Below are 17,842 nucleotides of genomic sequence, written 5' to 3' on the forward strand. Positions count from 1 at the left end.
AAAAATTTAAAAATTAGCTAGGTGTGGTGGTGCACACCTGTAGTCCCAGCTACTTGGGAGGTTGAGGTGGGAGGATCACTTAAGCCCAGGAGGCCAAGGCTGCAGGAAGATAGGATCATGCCACTGTACTCCAACCTGGACCACAGAGCAAGACCTCCCTTTTTTTTTTTTGAGACGGAGTTTTGCTCTTGTTGCCCAGGCTGGAGTGCAATGGTGCGATCTCAGCTCACCGCAACCTCCGCCTCTCGGGTTCAGGCTATTCTCCTGCCTCACCCTCCCAAGTAGCTGGGATTACAGGCAGGCACCACCATGCCCAACTAATTTTGTATTTTTAGTAGAGATAGGGTTTCTCCATGTTGGTCAGGCTGGTCTCAAACTCCCGACCTCAGGTGATCCGCCCGCCTTGGCCTCCCAAAGTGCTGGGATTACAGGCATGAGCCACGGCGCCCAGATGCAAGCCCCTATCTTTAAACACACACACACACACACACACACACACACACACACACACACCCCTTCTCTTCTGTCGGTTTCCGTGATACCATACTCCCCTCATTTTTGTCTTCTCTTTGGGCAGCTCCTCTTCATCTCGAATAGTTTATCTTCGATTAAACCTTCAAGTGTTAAAGATTCTGAAAGCTGATTCCTAAGCTCTCTTTTTTTATATATATACTCTATTCTCTCTTTTAAGTGATGATATTCCCACCCATGGGGTGAAAGTTTTTATATAAGAACTTAGATGCTTATCTGACATCTTTGTTTAATGATTCCCAATGAGAGTTCCTTTAAAATTTTAAAGATTTTAAAGAATCTTTAAAAAAGGACATGAACTTCTAAAACAAATCTTTCAATGTTCTAGCCGGTCTCTTCTTTCCTCCCCTGTCAGGATTTTAATGTATTCCAAGTTCAGGAGCAAAGACTAAATTACCCCCTCAGTCCCTGGGACTGTCCCAGTTTTAGCACTAAAAATGCCACATCCCAAGAAGCCCTTCAATCCCAAGCAAACCGGCACAGTTGGTCACCCTATTTCTGTCTTCTGTAGCAGTGCACCTTAAACTTGAACATGTACATGGATTACCCAGACATCTTGTTAAGATGCCAACTCTGATTCAGGTGATGTGAGTGAGGCCTGAGATTCTGCATTTCTGACAAGCTCCCAGCTGCTGCTGCTGCTGCTGGTCCTGCTGTTGCCAAGACCAGTGTTTGTGGTGAGGGATGGAAGCACATGTGGCTTTCTCTATCTGCAGTTATTATGCTGGATTGTTTGCTGGTTTGCCCACTAAACCATGAGGAAAGGAACCACATGCTAAGCCTCTGTAATCCCCAATACTAGCAGGGTACCCAGCACAAAGCGGGTACTCAGTAGATTCCTTTTGGCCAACAAGAGGACAGAGTAAAAATTCCTGGCCAGGCACAGTGGCCCATGCCTATAATCCCAGCACTTTGGAAGGCTAAGGTGGGAGGATCACTTGAGCCCGGGACGTCAAGAACAGCCTAGACAACATAGTAAGACCTCATCTCTACTAAAAATTTAAAAATTAGCCAGGTGTGGTAGCATGCACATGCAGTCTCAACTACTCCGGGGGCTGAGGCAAGAGGATTGCTTGAGCCCAGGAGTTTGAGGTTGCAGTGAGCTGTGATCACACCACTGCACTCCAGCCTGAGAGTTAGAACAAGACCTTGTCTCAAAAAAAAAAAAAAAAAAAAATTCCGTAAGAGGGGCCCAGGATTTATGGGGGTTGGGGAAGCCAGGACCTGCATGAATGCAGCTAACCATAATCTTTCGTATGGAGTCTGGAAGAAACCTAATGGCTGGCAGGGAAGGGGATTTTGTTTGTTTGTTTGTTTGTTTGTTTGTTTGTTTTTTGAGACAGAGTTTTGCTTTGTCACCTAGGCTGGAGTGCAGTGACGCTATCTCAGCTCATTGCAAGCCCGCCTCCCGGGTTCATGCCATTCTCCTGCACCAGCCTCCCGAGTAGCTGGGACTACAGGTGCCTGCCACCACTCCCAGCTAATTTTTGCATTTTTAGTAGAGATGGGGTTTCACCATGTTAGCCAGGCTAGTCTCGAACACCTAACCTTGGGTGATCCGCCCACCTTGGCGGCCTCCCAAAGTGCTGGGATTACAGGCTTGAGCCACCTTGCCTGGCCTTTTTTTTTTTTTTTTTTTTTTGGTAAACAGAGTCTCACTATCACCCAGACTGGAGTGCAGTGGCATGATCTCAGCTCACTGCAACCTCTGCTTCCTGGTTCAAGTGATTCTCCTGCATCAGCCTCCCAACTAGCTGAGATTACAGGCATGTGCCACCACACCTGGCTGATTTTTGTATTTTTAGTAGAGACAGGGTTTCACCATGTTGGCCAGGCTGGTCTCAAACTCCTGGGCTCAAGTGATCCACCCACCTCAGCCTCCCGAAGTGCTGGGATTATAGGCATGAGCCACTGTGCCCAGCCTTTTTTTTTTTTTCAGTTTTTACAAATCGTGATAAAATACACATAACATGAAATTTACCATCTTAACCATCTTTAAATGTACAGTTCAGTGACATTAAATATATTCAGATGGTTGAACAACTATTACCACCATATCCACATCTCTTTTCATTTTATAAAACAGAAAGAAACTCTGTGCTCATTAAGCAATAACTCCTCATTCCCCCCTCCAGCTCCTGACAAGCACTGTTCTATTTTCCATCTCTATGAATTTGACTACTCTAAGTACATCATTTGAGTGGAATCATACAGTATTTGTCTTTTTTTTTTCTTTGGACTGGCTTATTTGGACTTTCATGTGGACTGGCTTAGCATAATGTCCTTCTATTTGGACTGGCTTAGCATAATGTCCTTAAGGTTCATCCATGTTATAGCAGGTGTCAGAATTACCTTCAAGTGAGGATTCCTGAATCCAGTCTGATATCTGCCCTGTGTTCCTCACATTCTGCTGTCCCAGAAAGATCTGACAAGCATGACCAGAGTAAAGAGGAGAGAGGGAGCACACAGGTCTGAGATGGAACAACTTAACTTCATTTGAATACTCTGAAAATTGACTGCTGGGAAATGACCCTGAAGTCATGTCATTAGAAACCCTGGGGTGCAAATATTTTCTCAAGAGTGGTCCACACACTCCATATTCTGTTCTGTGGAAGCTGAGTGGAGCCTTGGCCATTTTGACTCTAACTCCAGTCTCTTTATCTGCAGTGACCTTCACCTCCACTAATTTCACCTACATTTGAAGCTGGAGTAGGGAGTCTACCCTACTCCAGCTCCAAAAACTTAAATTCAGATCTCATTCTCAGCAAGAACCCCTTATTCATTCATTGTTCCCACTCAAGTTACTCCCATTTCATTTGCTTTTTATTTTTGTTTTTTAACCTCATTGAGCCTTCCATCCGTAAGTACTTCTATCCTTAAGCACTTCCATTTGAGAGGAGTGCTTACATCCCTACTCCTGTTAGACTCCATGGTCCATCCATTCATCCACTCTCTTGCTGGTGCTCTCAACTGCTTTATCCCGTTGAGTATTCTGCCAAACCCATCTAATGAAAGCCCAGCCCTGGATCAGTCCAAGTGTTTACCCCTTGTGAGCCTCCAGCCAGGCTGCCTAGTGCTGCTAGAAGAAACCTCATGCCTCCACGAACTCATGCTGCTAAAAGTTAGCCTGTTCCCTAACTGGGTCCATAGGTCTGTCCAGTAATCTTCACAGGCTTCACCTCCCTTCTCTTCCCCAGTCTGCAACCATGGGTTTTTAAAACTTTCCCTTTCTTCTAAATTTGTATTTTTCTGTCTACTTCATTGAACAAGTAAATGCCATCATAAGATAACTTCCTCAATTTTCTGTTACTATAGCTAAAAACTTTCCTGAATCCATGCCAAGCTTTCTGTCTGCCCTTTGGTAATAATGGAAGAGGTATACTGCTTCCTTCTAAAGCTAATCCTTCCATTTTTACTCCAACTCCCTTCCCTGTCCTTAGGGCCGCCTGCCCTTAGCATTTAACCAAAACATTCAAATCTTTCCCATCTTTGAAGAAAACTCCACTTCATATCCCCCTCTAGCTGCTCTGTTTTCTTTCTTACTGTCTCTGGGTCTTCCGTTTTCTCCTTAACTCATTGCATTTCTTCTCTCACCAGTCCACTGAGATTCTCACCAATTCAAGGCTCCCTTTTCAGTCCTAGTCTTCCTTGACCTCACAGCAACATTTGGCCCCTCTTTCTATCTTCTCTTGGTTCCAACCATCCTAAACACCTTTCAGTTTTCTAAATGTGGTGACTTTTGCCTTCAGGCTTTTGTAGATGCTTTTCTTTCTGCCTGGACTACTCTTCCTCCAGTCTCCTTTGCCCAGCTAACTCAGGTCCCACCCCTACATCACTGCTTCTAGGAGACATTCTTTGATGTTAACTGCCTACTGCCTGTAAAAGATGGGTTGGGTGCCCCTTCTTTATATTTGCATGACTTAACCATGTCCTGGGGTCAGCAAACTTTTCTTGTAAAGGACCTGATAGTAAATACAGTTGACCCTGTAGATCTGTGGGTTCTCAGTCTTCAGGTTCAACCAACTCTAGATTGAAAGTACAATATTCAAGGGATGTGGAACAAAGGCCATAGCCACAGATTTTGGTAGCTGCAAACTGGGGAGCTGGTCTTGGAACCAATCTCCCGAGAATACCAACGAACAACTATACTTTTGACTTTGCAGGTCAGTAGGCAAAGTCAAGATGATTGTGAAAGTATGTGTGTAACAAGAAGGAAGCAAACTTCACAAAATTTTATTGTTGCAATCCAAAACATAATACCATATAATTTTTTTGTAATACAGGTCTACTAATGAGAAGAATAGAATTGGTTTTGGGGAAGTGACATATCATTTCATCGGGGTTCAAGTTAGCGTTCCTAGTCATCAAAATCGGTTGCAGATGTTCATCTGTTAATGCTGATCTGTAATGAGATTTTATGTATTATACTGACTTCATTTTTTTGTAAGCGTAATTCCGTGTGATATGAAAAGGGGAATAAAGTGAAATATAAGGAAGGCATAACTCCTGTTCTCATGGAATTTATAATCTGTTTGGAAAATTATCATTGCAATAGGAGAGCCTCTTTAATGATGACAAGCATCACTGCTTTAGGAGAGATATGGAATAGTTCATTACATGTTCCCAAAATAGTTTTTTGAGATTATTCATAGTTCAGAAGGATATCGATCTATAAAAAAGTTAAGCCAGACATGTCCTTACTTTTATTAGGAGGTCTGTATTGTGGTGTATACTGACTGATACTTTTAATATTCTTCTCTTTCTTCTTTTTTTTTTTGAGACAGAGTCTTGCTCTGTCACCAGGCTGGAGTGCAGTGGCATGATCTTGGCTCACAGCAACCTCCGCCTCCTGGTTAAAGTGATTCTCCTGCCTCAGCCTCCTGAGTAGCTGGGACTACAAGCACGCACCACCACGCCCAGCTAATGTTTGTATTTTTAGTACAGATGGGGTTTCACTATGTTGGCCAGGATGGTCTCGATCTCTTGACCTTATGATCCGCCTGCCACAGCCTCCCAAAGTGCTGGGATTACAGGCATGAGCCACCATGCCTGACCTCTTTTTTCTTTTTTATATCACCATCTCAGTATTCTGTCATTTCATGATGAAATAGTTGTTTATTTTGACACAACTCAAAAAGAAATTAATGGTACTATGTGCTGAATGTTACTTTTTTGTACTATTTTTCCTGTGATTATTTTTACAAGGCCAGGTTTTCTTAGATGAGTTTTATCTTCATCTGCTTATTAACTTTTTAAAACAAGGTATACCCATTTGTTTCTTTAAAAATCCAAGGCAATTTTTTAGTTGTAATAGCACCAGGTGTGGTGGCTCGTGCCTGTAATCCCAGTGCTTTCGGAGGCCAAGGCAGAAAGATCACTTGAGGCCAAGAGTTCAAGACTAAGCTGGACAACATAGTGAGACCCTGGTTTTAAAAAAATAAATAAAATAAAATTTAAAAATTATCTGTGCGTGGTGGCAAACACCTGTAGTCCTAGCCACTCAGGAGGCTGAGATGGGAGGATCGCTTGAGTCCAGGAGTTCAAGGTTACAGTGAGCCATAATCAGATCACTGCTTTCTAACCCAGGAAACAGAGCAAGACCCCATCACTAAATAAATAAATGAGTGAATGAATACATAAATAAATAAAATGTATGTATGTATGTTATAATACCAAGAACAGCACATATTTAGACCATATTACACATCTAATTGCTTAAAATATATAAAACAATAATAAATTTTTTTCTTGATACACACCTATCCAAAATTGGCCAATAGTATACAATTGACAAATTACATTGATAGCAGTCACATGTAAGAAGAGAAAGAAGCAGAAGAGGAGAAAACATATCTTCCCTCTTTAATGTACTTAGAATCAAGAAGATGAAAAGAGACAATCACTCCTATGGGGCCACATTATTCATTGAGGTTAGAGGTCACATATAGTCTCTATTTATAATTGGGGAACACTTATATACTAAGACATTAAGTCTTCTTCAGGAAACCCTAAACAGCAGTTGGAGACAGGAATCCCATCCATGATGCTTGATGTTTTCCTCTTTTTGCTGTAATGCAGCATGCCTTAGTTATTCTTTTCTAAGGCATGTTATGTACCTGTTCTTTAGTAATGCACCAAGACAGATAGGAAAAAAAAATTTTTAATAGGCTGGTGATTCCAAAACTAGCCTTAGTTTCTCCCCTGAGCTTTATACTGTGATAATGTTTGGCTGTGTCCCCACCCAAATCTCATCCTGAATTGTAGTTTCCATAATCCCTACATGTTGTGGGAGGGACCTGGTGGGAGGTAATTGAATCATGGTGGTGGTTACCCTCATGCTGTTCTTGGGATAGTGAGTGAGTTCTCATAAGATCTGATAGTTTTACAAGTTTTCCCCCTTTCTCTCCACACTTCTCCTTCCTCCTGCCATGTGAAGAAGGATGTGTTTGCTTCCCCTTCCACCATAATTGTAAGTTTCCTGAGGCCTCCGCAACCATGCTGAGCTGTGGGTGAATTAAACTTCTTTCCTTTATAAATTACTCAGTCTCAGGTATTTCTTCTTAGCAGCGTGAGAACAGACTTACACACCCTATACACCCTAGTATGCCCAAGTGCCACTGATAGCACCACCTAAATTTTTAAGGCTGTATGAAACTTAAAATGTGAAAAACAAACTCTCAACTCTCCCCTCCCAGCCTATTTTCTTCCCAGCCTTCTCCATATTAGAGAATAGCATTGCCATCCACCTGCCTAGCTAGTCAGGCACAAAACCTAAGACCTATCCTTGGTCTTTGATTCCTTTTTTTTTCTTCTCACCTCTAACATCTAAACCATTAGCAGTCCTCTTTGCCCTTCCATCAGAGTATGTTGCAAATCAAACCTTTTTTTCTCCTTTTTTTTTTAGATGGATTCTCGCTCTGTTGCCCAGGCTGGAGTGCAATGGCGTGATCTCGGCTCACTGCAACCTCCACTGCCGGGGTTCAAGCAATTCACCTGCCTCAGCCTCCCGAGTAGCTGGGATTACAGACGCACGCCACCACACCCAGCTAATTTTGTATTTTTAGTAGAGACAGGGTTTCACCATGTTGCCCAGGCTGGTCCCAAACTCCTGACCTCGGGTGATCCACCCACCTCGGCCTCCCAAAGTGCTAGGATTACAGGCATGAGCCACCACACCTGGCCATACCATTTTTTATCAGCTTTCTAATGCATATCCCCTGTTGCTGATCTCTCTTGTCTATTGTCCATAAGCAGACAGTTTTTTTGTTTGTTTGGTAATTCGTATCATGTCTCTCCTGACCCACAACCTCCCAATGACTGCCTGTTGTAATTAAAAATCCAAACTCCTGCTGGATGTGGTGGTGCATGCCTGTAGTCCCAGGTACTCAGGAAGCTGAGGCAGGAGGATCACTTGAGTCCAGGAGTTCTGGGCTATAGTACGCTATGCAGTCTGGTGTCCACGCTAAGTTCAACATCAGTATGGTGACCTCCGGGAGTGAAGGACCACCAGATTGCCCTAAGGAGGGGTGAACCAGCCCGGGTCAGAAACAAAGCATGTGAAAACTCTCATGCTGGTCAGCAGTGGGATTGCACCCATGAATAGCCGCTGCCCTCCAACCTGGACAACACAGTGAGATCTTGCCTCTTAGGGAAAGGGAACAGAAAATGGAAAGGGAAAGGGAAGTCCAAACTCCTTATTGTAGCCTATACTAGCATTTATTGAGCACTTGCTATATGCCAAAGACTTTGTTAGGTGCTTTGCATATATTAACTGATGTAATCTTCACAACAGTCCTGTGAGGTTGAAACTATTATTAACCTTATTGCAAGAGTGTAATAGGAAGGTTAAGTAACTTATCCAAATCACACAGGTAGTAAGTGGCCAACCTGGAATTCAAAGCACAGAGTCTGACTCCAAAGCATAGGGTCTGGCCCTTCTATACCATCCAACTCGATCTTGTCATTTTGCTTTTCTTAAGCCACACTGGCCTTTTTCTCCCTCAAGCACATCAGGCTTGCTCCCTGCATAGGAGTTTTGCACTGGCTGTTCCTCTGTCCATGGCGTCTGTCATCTCATCATTTAAGTCTCCACTCAAATGTCTTTTTCTCAGAGAGATTTTTGCCTTACCACTGTCTTTAAAATTACTCTCCCACATATACAGTGTCACCTTTTTCCTATTTTCATAGCAGCACTTACAATATCTGAATTGATCTTAATTCTGTTAATGTTTGTTTCTCTATAAGTATTTACTTAATAACTGTTGTTGGATGGATGGTTGCTGACTATTGAATATTGGCTAGTATAGTGGTTAAGGATACAGACTTTGAAATCAGATTCCTGGGTTCATATTCCAGCCCCACTCTTTAGTTGTATGAAGTTAGGCAAGTCACTTAACAATTCTCTGCCTCAGTTTCTTAATCTATAAAATAGAAATAATACCTCCCTCATAGGATTGTTATCGGAATTAAATAGAATAATGTGTATGTCTCTTAAAACAATTCATAACACCTAAAAACTCAAACCATGTTATTTGTTTTTTATTTATTACACTTACGTTTTTGTAGTAACAAATATTACTATTATTATAATATTGAATGAAGGGCATACCCAGAATACTCTTTGGAAAGTCATGTTTCCAGGCCCTCCTCCAGGCCAACTGGGTCAGAATATCTGAGAAAAGGGCCCGTGAATCTTTAAAAAATATATATATATATATATATATATTTTTTTTTTTTTTTTTAGGGAGTCTGATAAATATCCAACCTTGGGAACTATGACAGTAGCCTTTTAGCATCACTGTGTAGGATCAACCTGGACAATTGTGTCTGTATGACATCATCAGTGACATCATGACACTGCAGTGACACCATGCAGTAATTTGTAATTTTGCTGAGATGTAAAGTGAGAGCAAGTCATCCTGATAAGTGGACCTAGAAGACCCTTACCACTCTCCCTAACATCCCCATTACAGTGCAGCCTCATTCTCTTCCCTGTATCTCTGTTGGCAAGCAGTAAAACTTAGAGTGACTCTAATTTTATTTCTGCTTGGAAAATGATCTCAAAAAGAAAACTAACCAAGAAATATGGGGATGCCAGGAAAGATTTTTTTTTTTTTAAGTAGTGATTCTACCTTAAACTGTCTGTAAGAAAAAAAAAATCATGAAGCCGTTTTTTTTGTTTTTTGTTTTTGGCAGGTGCACCAACCAATGCAAAAACTGCACGTTATCAAGGAAATTACATGCTATTGCCATAAGTTCGGGTTTATAAGTTCAGATATTAACAAAGCTTTTGTGAATCTCATGAAAGAGATTGTGTAAGACATAATTTCTGCCTTCCTAGAGCTGGAAAGACAAAACCACTGTACACAAAACAGCAAGTGAAATTAAAGCGAATAATAAATGATAGACAGCCAGTGCTGTTTATTTCAGAAAAGAAAGTGAAAATATCGGCTTGAAGGGTTCACTGAAACAGTAGTGGCTAGTGATGACAAACAACAAATCTTCTTTAGTTGCAGGACCAGCTCTGCCCCCTAATTATAAAAGCAGTAGTTCAGATTCATCAGACAGCGATGAAGACAGTAGTTCTTTGTATGAAGAAGGAAATCAAGAATCTGAAGAAGATGACACTGGTCCAACTGCAAGGTCAGTCATTTAATTAAATTAAATGATAGACCAAACTTCAGAGCTAGTATAAGTTGGCTGGAACAGATAACTAATAAGGGGATATCAAATTTCCATTTATACAGCACAGGGAGAAATCCTTTTGTATGGCATTTCATCCTGAACTATACCTTTTACAAAGAAATTTATTCTAGTAGGGTGCAGCTATAGAGATATCTAGAATTTCAGTGTATTTTTTTTTTCCCTGAGACAGGGGCTCACCGTGGCACACACAACGGGGTGAAGTGGCGTGATCTTGGCTCACTGCAGCCTCTGCCTTCCAAGCTCAAGCGATCCTCCCACCTCAGTCTCCTGAGAAGCTGGGACCACAGGTGCCCAGCAAATTTTTGTATTTTTTGTAGATTTTTTTGGTGTTTTTTGTAGAGATGGGGTTTCATCATGTTGCTCAGGCTGGTCTCAAACTCCTGGACGCAAGTGATCTGCCTGCCTCAGCCTCACAGTGCTGGGATTATAAGCATGAGCCACCACACCAGCCAATAAAATTCTTACATAAAGGATTTTTCTTAAGATGTCATTGAAGTGACGAAGGAGGCTACATAAACCATAGAATTTCTTCTTAAAATTATACATGCGGTATATGTTTTCTTTAAATAAACTAATGATTTCTTCTTTTTCTTTTTTTTTTTTTTTTTTTTTTTTGAGATGAAGTCTCGCTCTGTAGCCCAGACTGGAATCCGGTGGCATGATCTCGGCTCACTGTAGCCTCTGCCTCCTAAGTTCAAGTGATTCTCCTGTCTCAGCCTTCCAAGTAGCTGGAACTACAGGCGTGTGCCACCAGACCTGGCTAATTTTTGTATTTTTTAGTAGAGACAGAGTTTCACCATGTTGGCCAGGCTGGTCTTGAACTCCTGACCCCAAGTGATCCGCCCGTCTTGGCCTCCCAAGGTGCTGGGATTACAGGCGTGAGCCATCGCACCCAGCTGAATGATTTTCTTCTAATCTAGCCTTACCACTATGGGTCTATGTAAATGAGAAGTCAAATCTTTGTTTATTATTGAGTAACAAGCTTTTTTTAAATTCATTTTAAATATTATCAGGTGGAAAGAGCAACTTAAACCCCTTCCTTAAATGAGAATAAAAGTCACAGTCACAAACTTTTTACTTAGAAACATCTGACCAATAGACTTTGAAACTTCATTGAGGGGAATCTTTAATACCACAGAAAGTATAGAATAGTGATATGTTACTGCTGTAAAGAAATAACCAATCTGTATTTTAGGCCAAAAATAAATTCCAGGAAAAGACTAGTTACGAACTATTGTCATAGGCCGGGTGCAGTGGCTCACACCTGTAATCCCAGCACTTTGGAAGGCCAACGTGCGCAGCTCACTTGAGGTCAGGAGTTTGAGACCAGCCTGGCCAACATGGTCAAACCCCATCTCTACTAAAAAGATACAAAAATTAACTGGGCGTGGTGGCGCTTGCCTGTAATCCCAGCTACCTGGGAGGCTGAGGCAGGAGAATTGCTTGAACCTAGGAGTGGGAGGTTCCAGTGAGCCAATATCACGCCACTGCACTCCAGCCTGGCCAATAGGGCAAGACTTCCTCTCAAAAAATAAAAAAATAAAAATAAAAAGAACTATCATAGTATCCAGTTTTTATTTGGCAAAATTAATTTATTGTTGCAGTGTTTATACAACTAGATTTAATGCTTTTATAAAAAAATTAAAGTGTGTTTTTGTCAAAAAAAATTTGACATATATGCATAAAGTTATACTACTGTGTTTTCAGAAAACAGAGGAAAAATCAGGATAAGGATGATGATGATGATGATGATGATGGGTTTTTTGGACCAGCCCTTCCTCCTGGATTTAAAAAGCAGGATGATTCTCCTCCAAGGTGATAATGTGTAATATTTTAGGCTAGTCTTTCTTTAAATATTTTAACTAAGGAATCTTTAATGAATTAAAGAATTGTCTGAAATAAGGTTTTACTGAAATATTTATATAACATTTTGAAATGGGTCATTCATAGGGAAAAGAAGTTGTTTCCTATAATAAAAATAATTATTTACATGTTTATGACACTTTCACAGTTTACAGAAAACTTCCACATCTGTTATTTGATATTCACAAAAGTGTTTTGTGGTAAGCAGGGTGGATCATCCCTCTCCCCACTTTATAAACAGGTAAGGTCACACACACATAGTAGCAGACCTGGGACTAGAATCTTGATGTTCTGACTTTTAATTCAGTTGTTTTCTTAATTATTTATCAGTAGAAGAAACAAATCCCCATGTGCCATATTAGACAATTGGACTAACTTCTCTGAATCTCAAATTTGTTATCTGTAAGCTAGGATAACAGCATGTACTTTACAGAATTGTTGTGATGATTGAGGTTTCATAATTGTATACCTAGACTTTGTGTGTTTGTGTGTGTGTGTTTAATTTACATGGAGCCTGGCACAGAGTAAGTATAGAGTAAATATTTATTCCTGTCTTCCTCCCAGAATTGTAAAATTTTTAAATGCCAAATATAAGATTGCACGTTAAATTGTTTATACTTCATAATACTGTATACCAATATGCAAGAACAAGCAGAAAAGGCTGTTTATTTTATATTCAAAGTTTATAATCACATTTGGCAGCTCCTAACTTCCATTAACTTTGGTTGTTTTAGATATACAGAGATAGGCAATCTACAGACCCCAAACTAAAAATGATTTTTACATTTTTGAGAGTAGCTAAAAAAACGATGACAGATATGCCACAGAGAGCCACGTGTGGCTCTCAAAGCCTAAGAGTTACTATCTAGCCCTTTATAGAAAGTTTGCTGACCCCTAGGATGTAGCATTCCTTTTAAGAAAACACATTACTTAAATGTATAGCAATTTTTTTTCTTGAGAGTATTATTTTGGCAATAATAAAATACATGTGTAAAATAAACAGCTGGCTTTATATATTGGAGTTATAAACCTTTTATAGTATCATAACATGCCATGGTTATATTCCTTTACTGTGTTTTAAGATTTTATATACTGGTAATTTTATTACCACCAATCCCCTGAGGCCAGAAAGTTAAGTTTTAATTGCATTTGTAGATTGCTAAAAATTGTACTCAGAAAAAATCTATGCTGTACTCATAGCTTATAAATGATACCTAATTTTGTCTTTTTAACAGTGCCAAACTTCCCTGTCTTTCATAAGCAAATTGTTCTGCTCAAAGAAGTTTCGTGAATCAAGACAAGAGATTATTAAATGGTCAGGATGGGAGCCCAGAGTTTCTGACTGTCAGTACTGTTTTTTCCCCTGCCAGGATGCCTGTCTGTGGGGTTCTAATAGAACAAGGTGCAACCTGGAAATTTTAGCTTAGGACTTCATTACCATCTGGGTTGGTAACACTGGCACAGTGACAACTATGGAAAAAACATTGGTACAAAAGCAAGGATGAAGTATCTTAAAAGTATGAAAGAGGGTATTTTTTTATTTTTTATTTTTATCTTTTTAATTTTTTCCTTCATAAAGTAAGGCTGTCTCTTTTTAAGACCCAGTATTCAGGCAAGTCTCTCTTCTGAAGTGATGACAGTTGCCTCATTATGTGGCAGTAGGGCAGCTGGAAAGAAAACGCACTTTGACATCAAGTAGACCAGGGTCTGAACTCTAGCTCAGCCACTTACTAATTGTGTTAATCTTGGACATGATTTTGCTCATCTTAAAAGTGGAGTGACTGACACTGACCAGGATTGTTTTAAGGAACCAGTGCCCTGCTTGAAATGTGGTTAGCACAGTACCTTTTTCCCTTTCTATGTGTCTTAATGAACTAGCTGCATTCTTCTACAGTCCCTCATTGTATTATCAAGTGAGAACAATGGATAGATTTTTAATACTGCCATGTTATATAGACCACAGATTGCTGGCATTGTCTGCACATGCTATATATGTCCTTGAAGAACTCGATTTCTACTTTGGTAGTTCTGACCATAATTATAATGCCCCTAAGGTATCTTTCACTGGATAGTGAATCTCAAAACTGAAGGAAAGCCAAGGCACAAAATAAAAAAAGACCATCACAGATTTTAGTACAATTTTTTTAAAACATTGCCATTTTTATTTAATATAGTTCTTTTTAGGAAGTGTGCATATGCCAGTGTCACAAAGATTGAGAATTACTGGCTTGGTCTCTAATTATTGACTAATAAGTAGAAAATTCAAATGTGAAAATTAGGTTTTTAAAAGACATCTAGCAGAAAGATACTAGGTAATACTAGTAAAAATAAAGTGTTAAATAAAATTCTTATTTTCAACATTTGTTACTATCTGGCTTTATTATTTTTGTGAACTTTTGTTCTGAAAACTGCTTTTTAAAGTCAGGGAGAATGATAAAAGTACATTTTATTTTTCAGGCCCATAATAGGTCCTGCACTGCCACCTGGTTTCATTAAATCTACACAGAAAAGTGACAAGGGCAGAGATGATCCAGGACAACAGGTATCATCATCCCATTTCAACTCTAAGGTTTGGAAAGTTTTCATTGAAAGAATAAGATGTATTGTAACAAACTCCAAACTTTATGCATGCAGTTACTACAATCACTGGACTCAACTGTAATGTAAGACTCAGTTATATTCAGATTAATTTAAGATTGTAACATAAGTAGATGAAATAAAAAGCTATTCACAAACCTGAGATTCTGTTAAGAAAATAACAGGGTTGACGGGGTGTTACTATTCATGCTTCTTATCTTTGAAGGGGGGCTTTAAAGTGTTAGAAGGATGGAACATGAAGAAAAGTTTAAGAAATTATTGTGATGTGGGCTGGAGGAGAGAAGGTTGAAGAGCTTTTTAACAATGGTCTTTACCTTGAAATTTACTTTCTCCTAACCAAGCTCTAGTACCTGTGTATAAAAAAATACACTGGTGGATAAGTAATTTTAGGAAAAGATAGACCAAATGACTTTGGAGTAAAGTATAAAGGCTGTTTCTCTCCTTAACAAGAGTTGAGATTTGTAGAGTACTTTATAATTTGTAATGCGTTTTTCCTATATGTGTACCTTATTTTATCTTCTCCACAGTTTCATGAAATAGATATTATCTGCACCTTACAAATTCTAAAGACCAAAAAAATTGGGTACCTTACCCAAGATTACACAATTTTTACTGATCAAACCCATGGCACAAACCCAGTTCTTATGACTTTAAATCACTTCAGTCTGTTATACTGCAGTGCCTTCCTATGTATGAATTCATATATTCCAGAGACTCCTGTTTATTTCCACTAAGAATTCAACAGTTACACTGAGGTTGTTACTCAAAGGATGTATAATGCAGTGGTTAAAATTATTAATTTCAGGGTCATTTACTTATTCTTTCAACAAATGCTTATAGAACACCTGCAGTGTGGCAGGCACATAGTCACAGAAGTGAATCTGTCAACAAATTAGTTTGTTCCTATCTTCATAAGACATCCAGGACTCAGCCACTTCTGCTCCCACCCTGGTCCAAGTGACCATCAAATTTCACCCCTTTTATTGGTCTTCATGCTTTATGTAGCCATTTCTCCTCTACTACCCCTTCTCAACACAAAAGTTGAAGGGGTCCAGATGAAACAAAGGCAGATCGAAGTCAGATCATGTCACTAACACTCAAAACCACCAAATTACTCCTCCTCTCCCTAAGTCAAAGCCAAAGTCCTTTTAGGGCCCTATACTGGCCTCCATTAGTACTCTGATTTTATCTTTTGCTTTGATGTGCCCACACTGGGCTCCTTGCTGTTCCTCCTCAAATACAGCAGGCCAGCTCCTACTTCTGAGCCTTTATGCCTGCTGTCCAAGCCTATGCAAAATGGTCTTCCCCTACATATCTATGTGGCTGACCTCCTAGACCTTCGTTTTTTTGCTGGAATATTATCTTTCCAATAAATCATTGAGCCCCCTGCATAAAGCCTGCAGCCTCAAAGTTCTGCTGTGTCTGTAAAAGGAGGACAAGGGGACTAGAGGACTAGAGAAATGTAACCCACTGTCCCTAGGAAGGTGGCAAGGAAATTTGCTTCTGCCTAGAGCCTTGTCATACTATCTGTAACCTACTTTCAAATGGTTCTGAATAAAAGTGTGTGTGTGTCTATTTCATAGGGAGAGGGAAAGAAAACAAACCAAAAAGAATGAATGTGTTAAAATGACATGTGCTACTCAGTTGGTAAATCTGAGTGAGGACATATTGGTGTTTATTGTACTCATCTTAGCACTTTTTTATAGGTTCAAAATTTTTCAAAATAAAAAATTGGGGAAAAAATTTTCGAAGGAGTAGCATAATTCAGCATTATTCACCCTTGGAATTTTGTCCTAACCTACCTAGTTAGCAAATGCATAGCTTACATCATTTCCTAGGTGCTACACATTCTACATTCCCTAGCTTCTTTTGGTGGAAGGCGAGGGTCAGGCTGAGAGAGGTTACACTGTAGGTCCATGTGTGAAATACTCTCGCTCTGATTGTTTGCCTTTTAATTTCCCTTTAATTGAACCTTTTTCAAAAGACCTTTTTTCAGTTTTGAGATTTTCGTTTCTCAAAGATAGGCTTCTCTTAGCCTCATTCCCGGCATATACCCCCAAATTAAGACATAATGATACTAGTGTTTGACATTTCTTGAGCACTTAGCACAAGCCAGACACTGCAACAGCAGTATAAACCTAACTTAATCCAAACAACAATCCAGGGAGGTAGTGTATCAACTGAATGCCTTCAGCTACAAATAACAGAAAATCCAACTCAAAATGGAACTTTATCTTAACCTACTTACTTAGCAAATGGATTAATTTACTTGGTGATATATGTTCTCTATTCTCAAAATAAGGAAAATATGTTTCATACATAATAAGAGATCAAGAGGTAAGATGATTCTAAGCTTGATTAATTCATTTGCCTCATGATATCATCAAAGGCTCCAGTTTTTCTACCTTCCTGCTCTATAAGAGAATTAACAGTATGTTAATTCCTCCCTCATCGTACCAAGAAGCCTGCCAAAGTTCTAAGACTTAGGCTGACTGCCTTCATCATACTAAGAAGCCTGCCAAAGTTCTAAGACTTAAAAGCAGCTAGCAGTGTCCAGACACAGAAGAGGAATGGTCCTTTCCCTGTGCCTCTTTTGTAGAGGAAGGAAAACCTCTACCAGTTTCCTATAGGCCTTTTGTGTTTATTTCACAAGAATTGTGTCATGTGTCCATGCCTAAACCAGTCAGCTGAGCAAGAAGAAGAAGACCAAAGTGACTACTTTGTAATATTTTGTAAACACATCCATACAATAGTTATACTTTTTTTTGTGACTGGCCTAGAATTATCAATATTTTTCCCCAGGTGTTAGAGAAGGTCCCAGTTGCCTGAGAAGGGTGTGGCTTTAAAGAGGATAAACAAAATGCAGGGTTCTCTTGGCAATAGTTGTTGGTAGAAGCTGTTATAATTCTCTTGTCAAAGACAAGGAAACCAGGGCTTAGAAAGGTTAAATAACATGCCTGAAGTCACAGGACTAGTACAATGGCAAGTGAGGCCTTCAACAAAATCAACCCAAAGTATAAATCAATAGGGTATCTAATTTCTATCGTAATTCTGGATAAAATGTGCAACTTTTTTTATTTAAAGAAATAACTCATCCAGGACACCAAAATAATTTAATACCCATAAATAGGAATTGGGCATATTA

General features: G+C 39.6%; 1 protein-coding gene across 2 annotated transcripts in view; it reads left to right on the forward strand.

Annotated features, from left to right (window-relative positions):
- Positions 1 to 17,842, forward strand: part of GPALPP1 (GPALPP motifs containing 1) — a 40,207-nt gene that overhangs the window by 6,398 nt on the left and 15,967 nt on the right. Inside the window, exons 2-4 of one of the 2 annotated variants that reach the window (XM_007960318.3) lie at positions 10,041 to 10,173; positions 11,944 to 12,051; positions 14,557 to 14,641. In XM_007960318.3, coding sequence (XP_007958509.2) covers positions 10,041 to 10,173; positions 11,944 to 12,051; positions 14,557 to 14,641 — 326 coding nt within the window. Of the gene's footprint in view, positions 1 to 10,040; positions 10,174 to 11,943; positions 12,052 to 14,556; positions 14,669 to 17,842 lie in introns of both variants that reach the window. The other variant, XM_037986724.2, reaches the window with a different exon arrangement.

Source organism: Chlorocebus sabaeus, chromosome 3 (assembly GCF_047675955.1).
Source record: "Chlorocebus sabaeus isolate Y175 chromosome 3, mChlSab1.0.hap1, whole genome shotgun sequence".
In the NCBI taxonomy this organism is placed as follows: domain Eukaryota; kingdom Metazoa; phylum Chordata; class Mammalia; order Primates; family Cercopithecidae; genus Chlorocebus; species Chlorocebus sabaeus.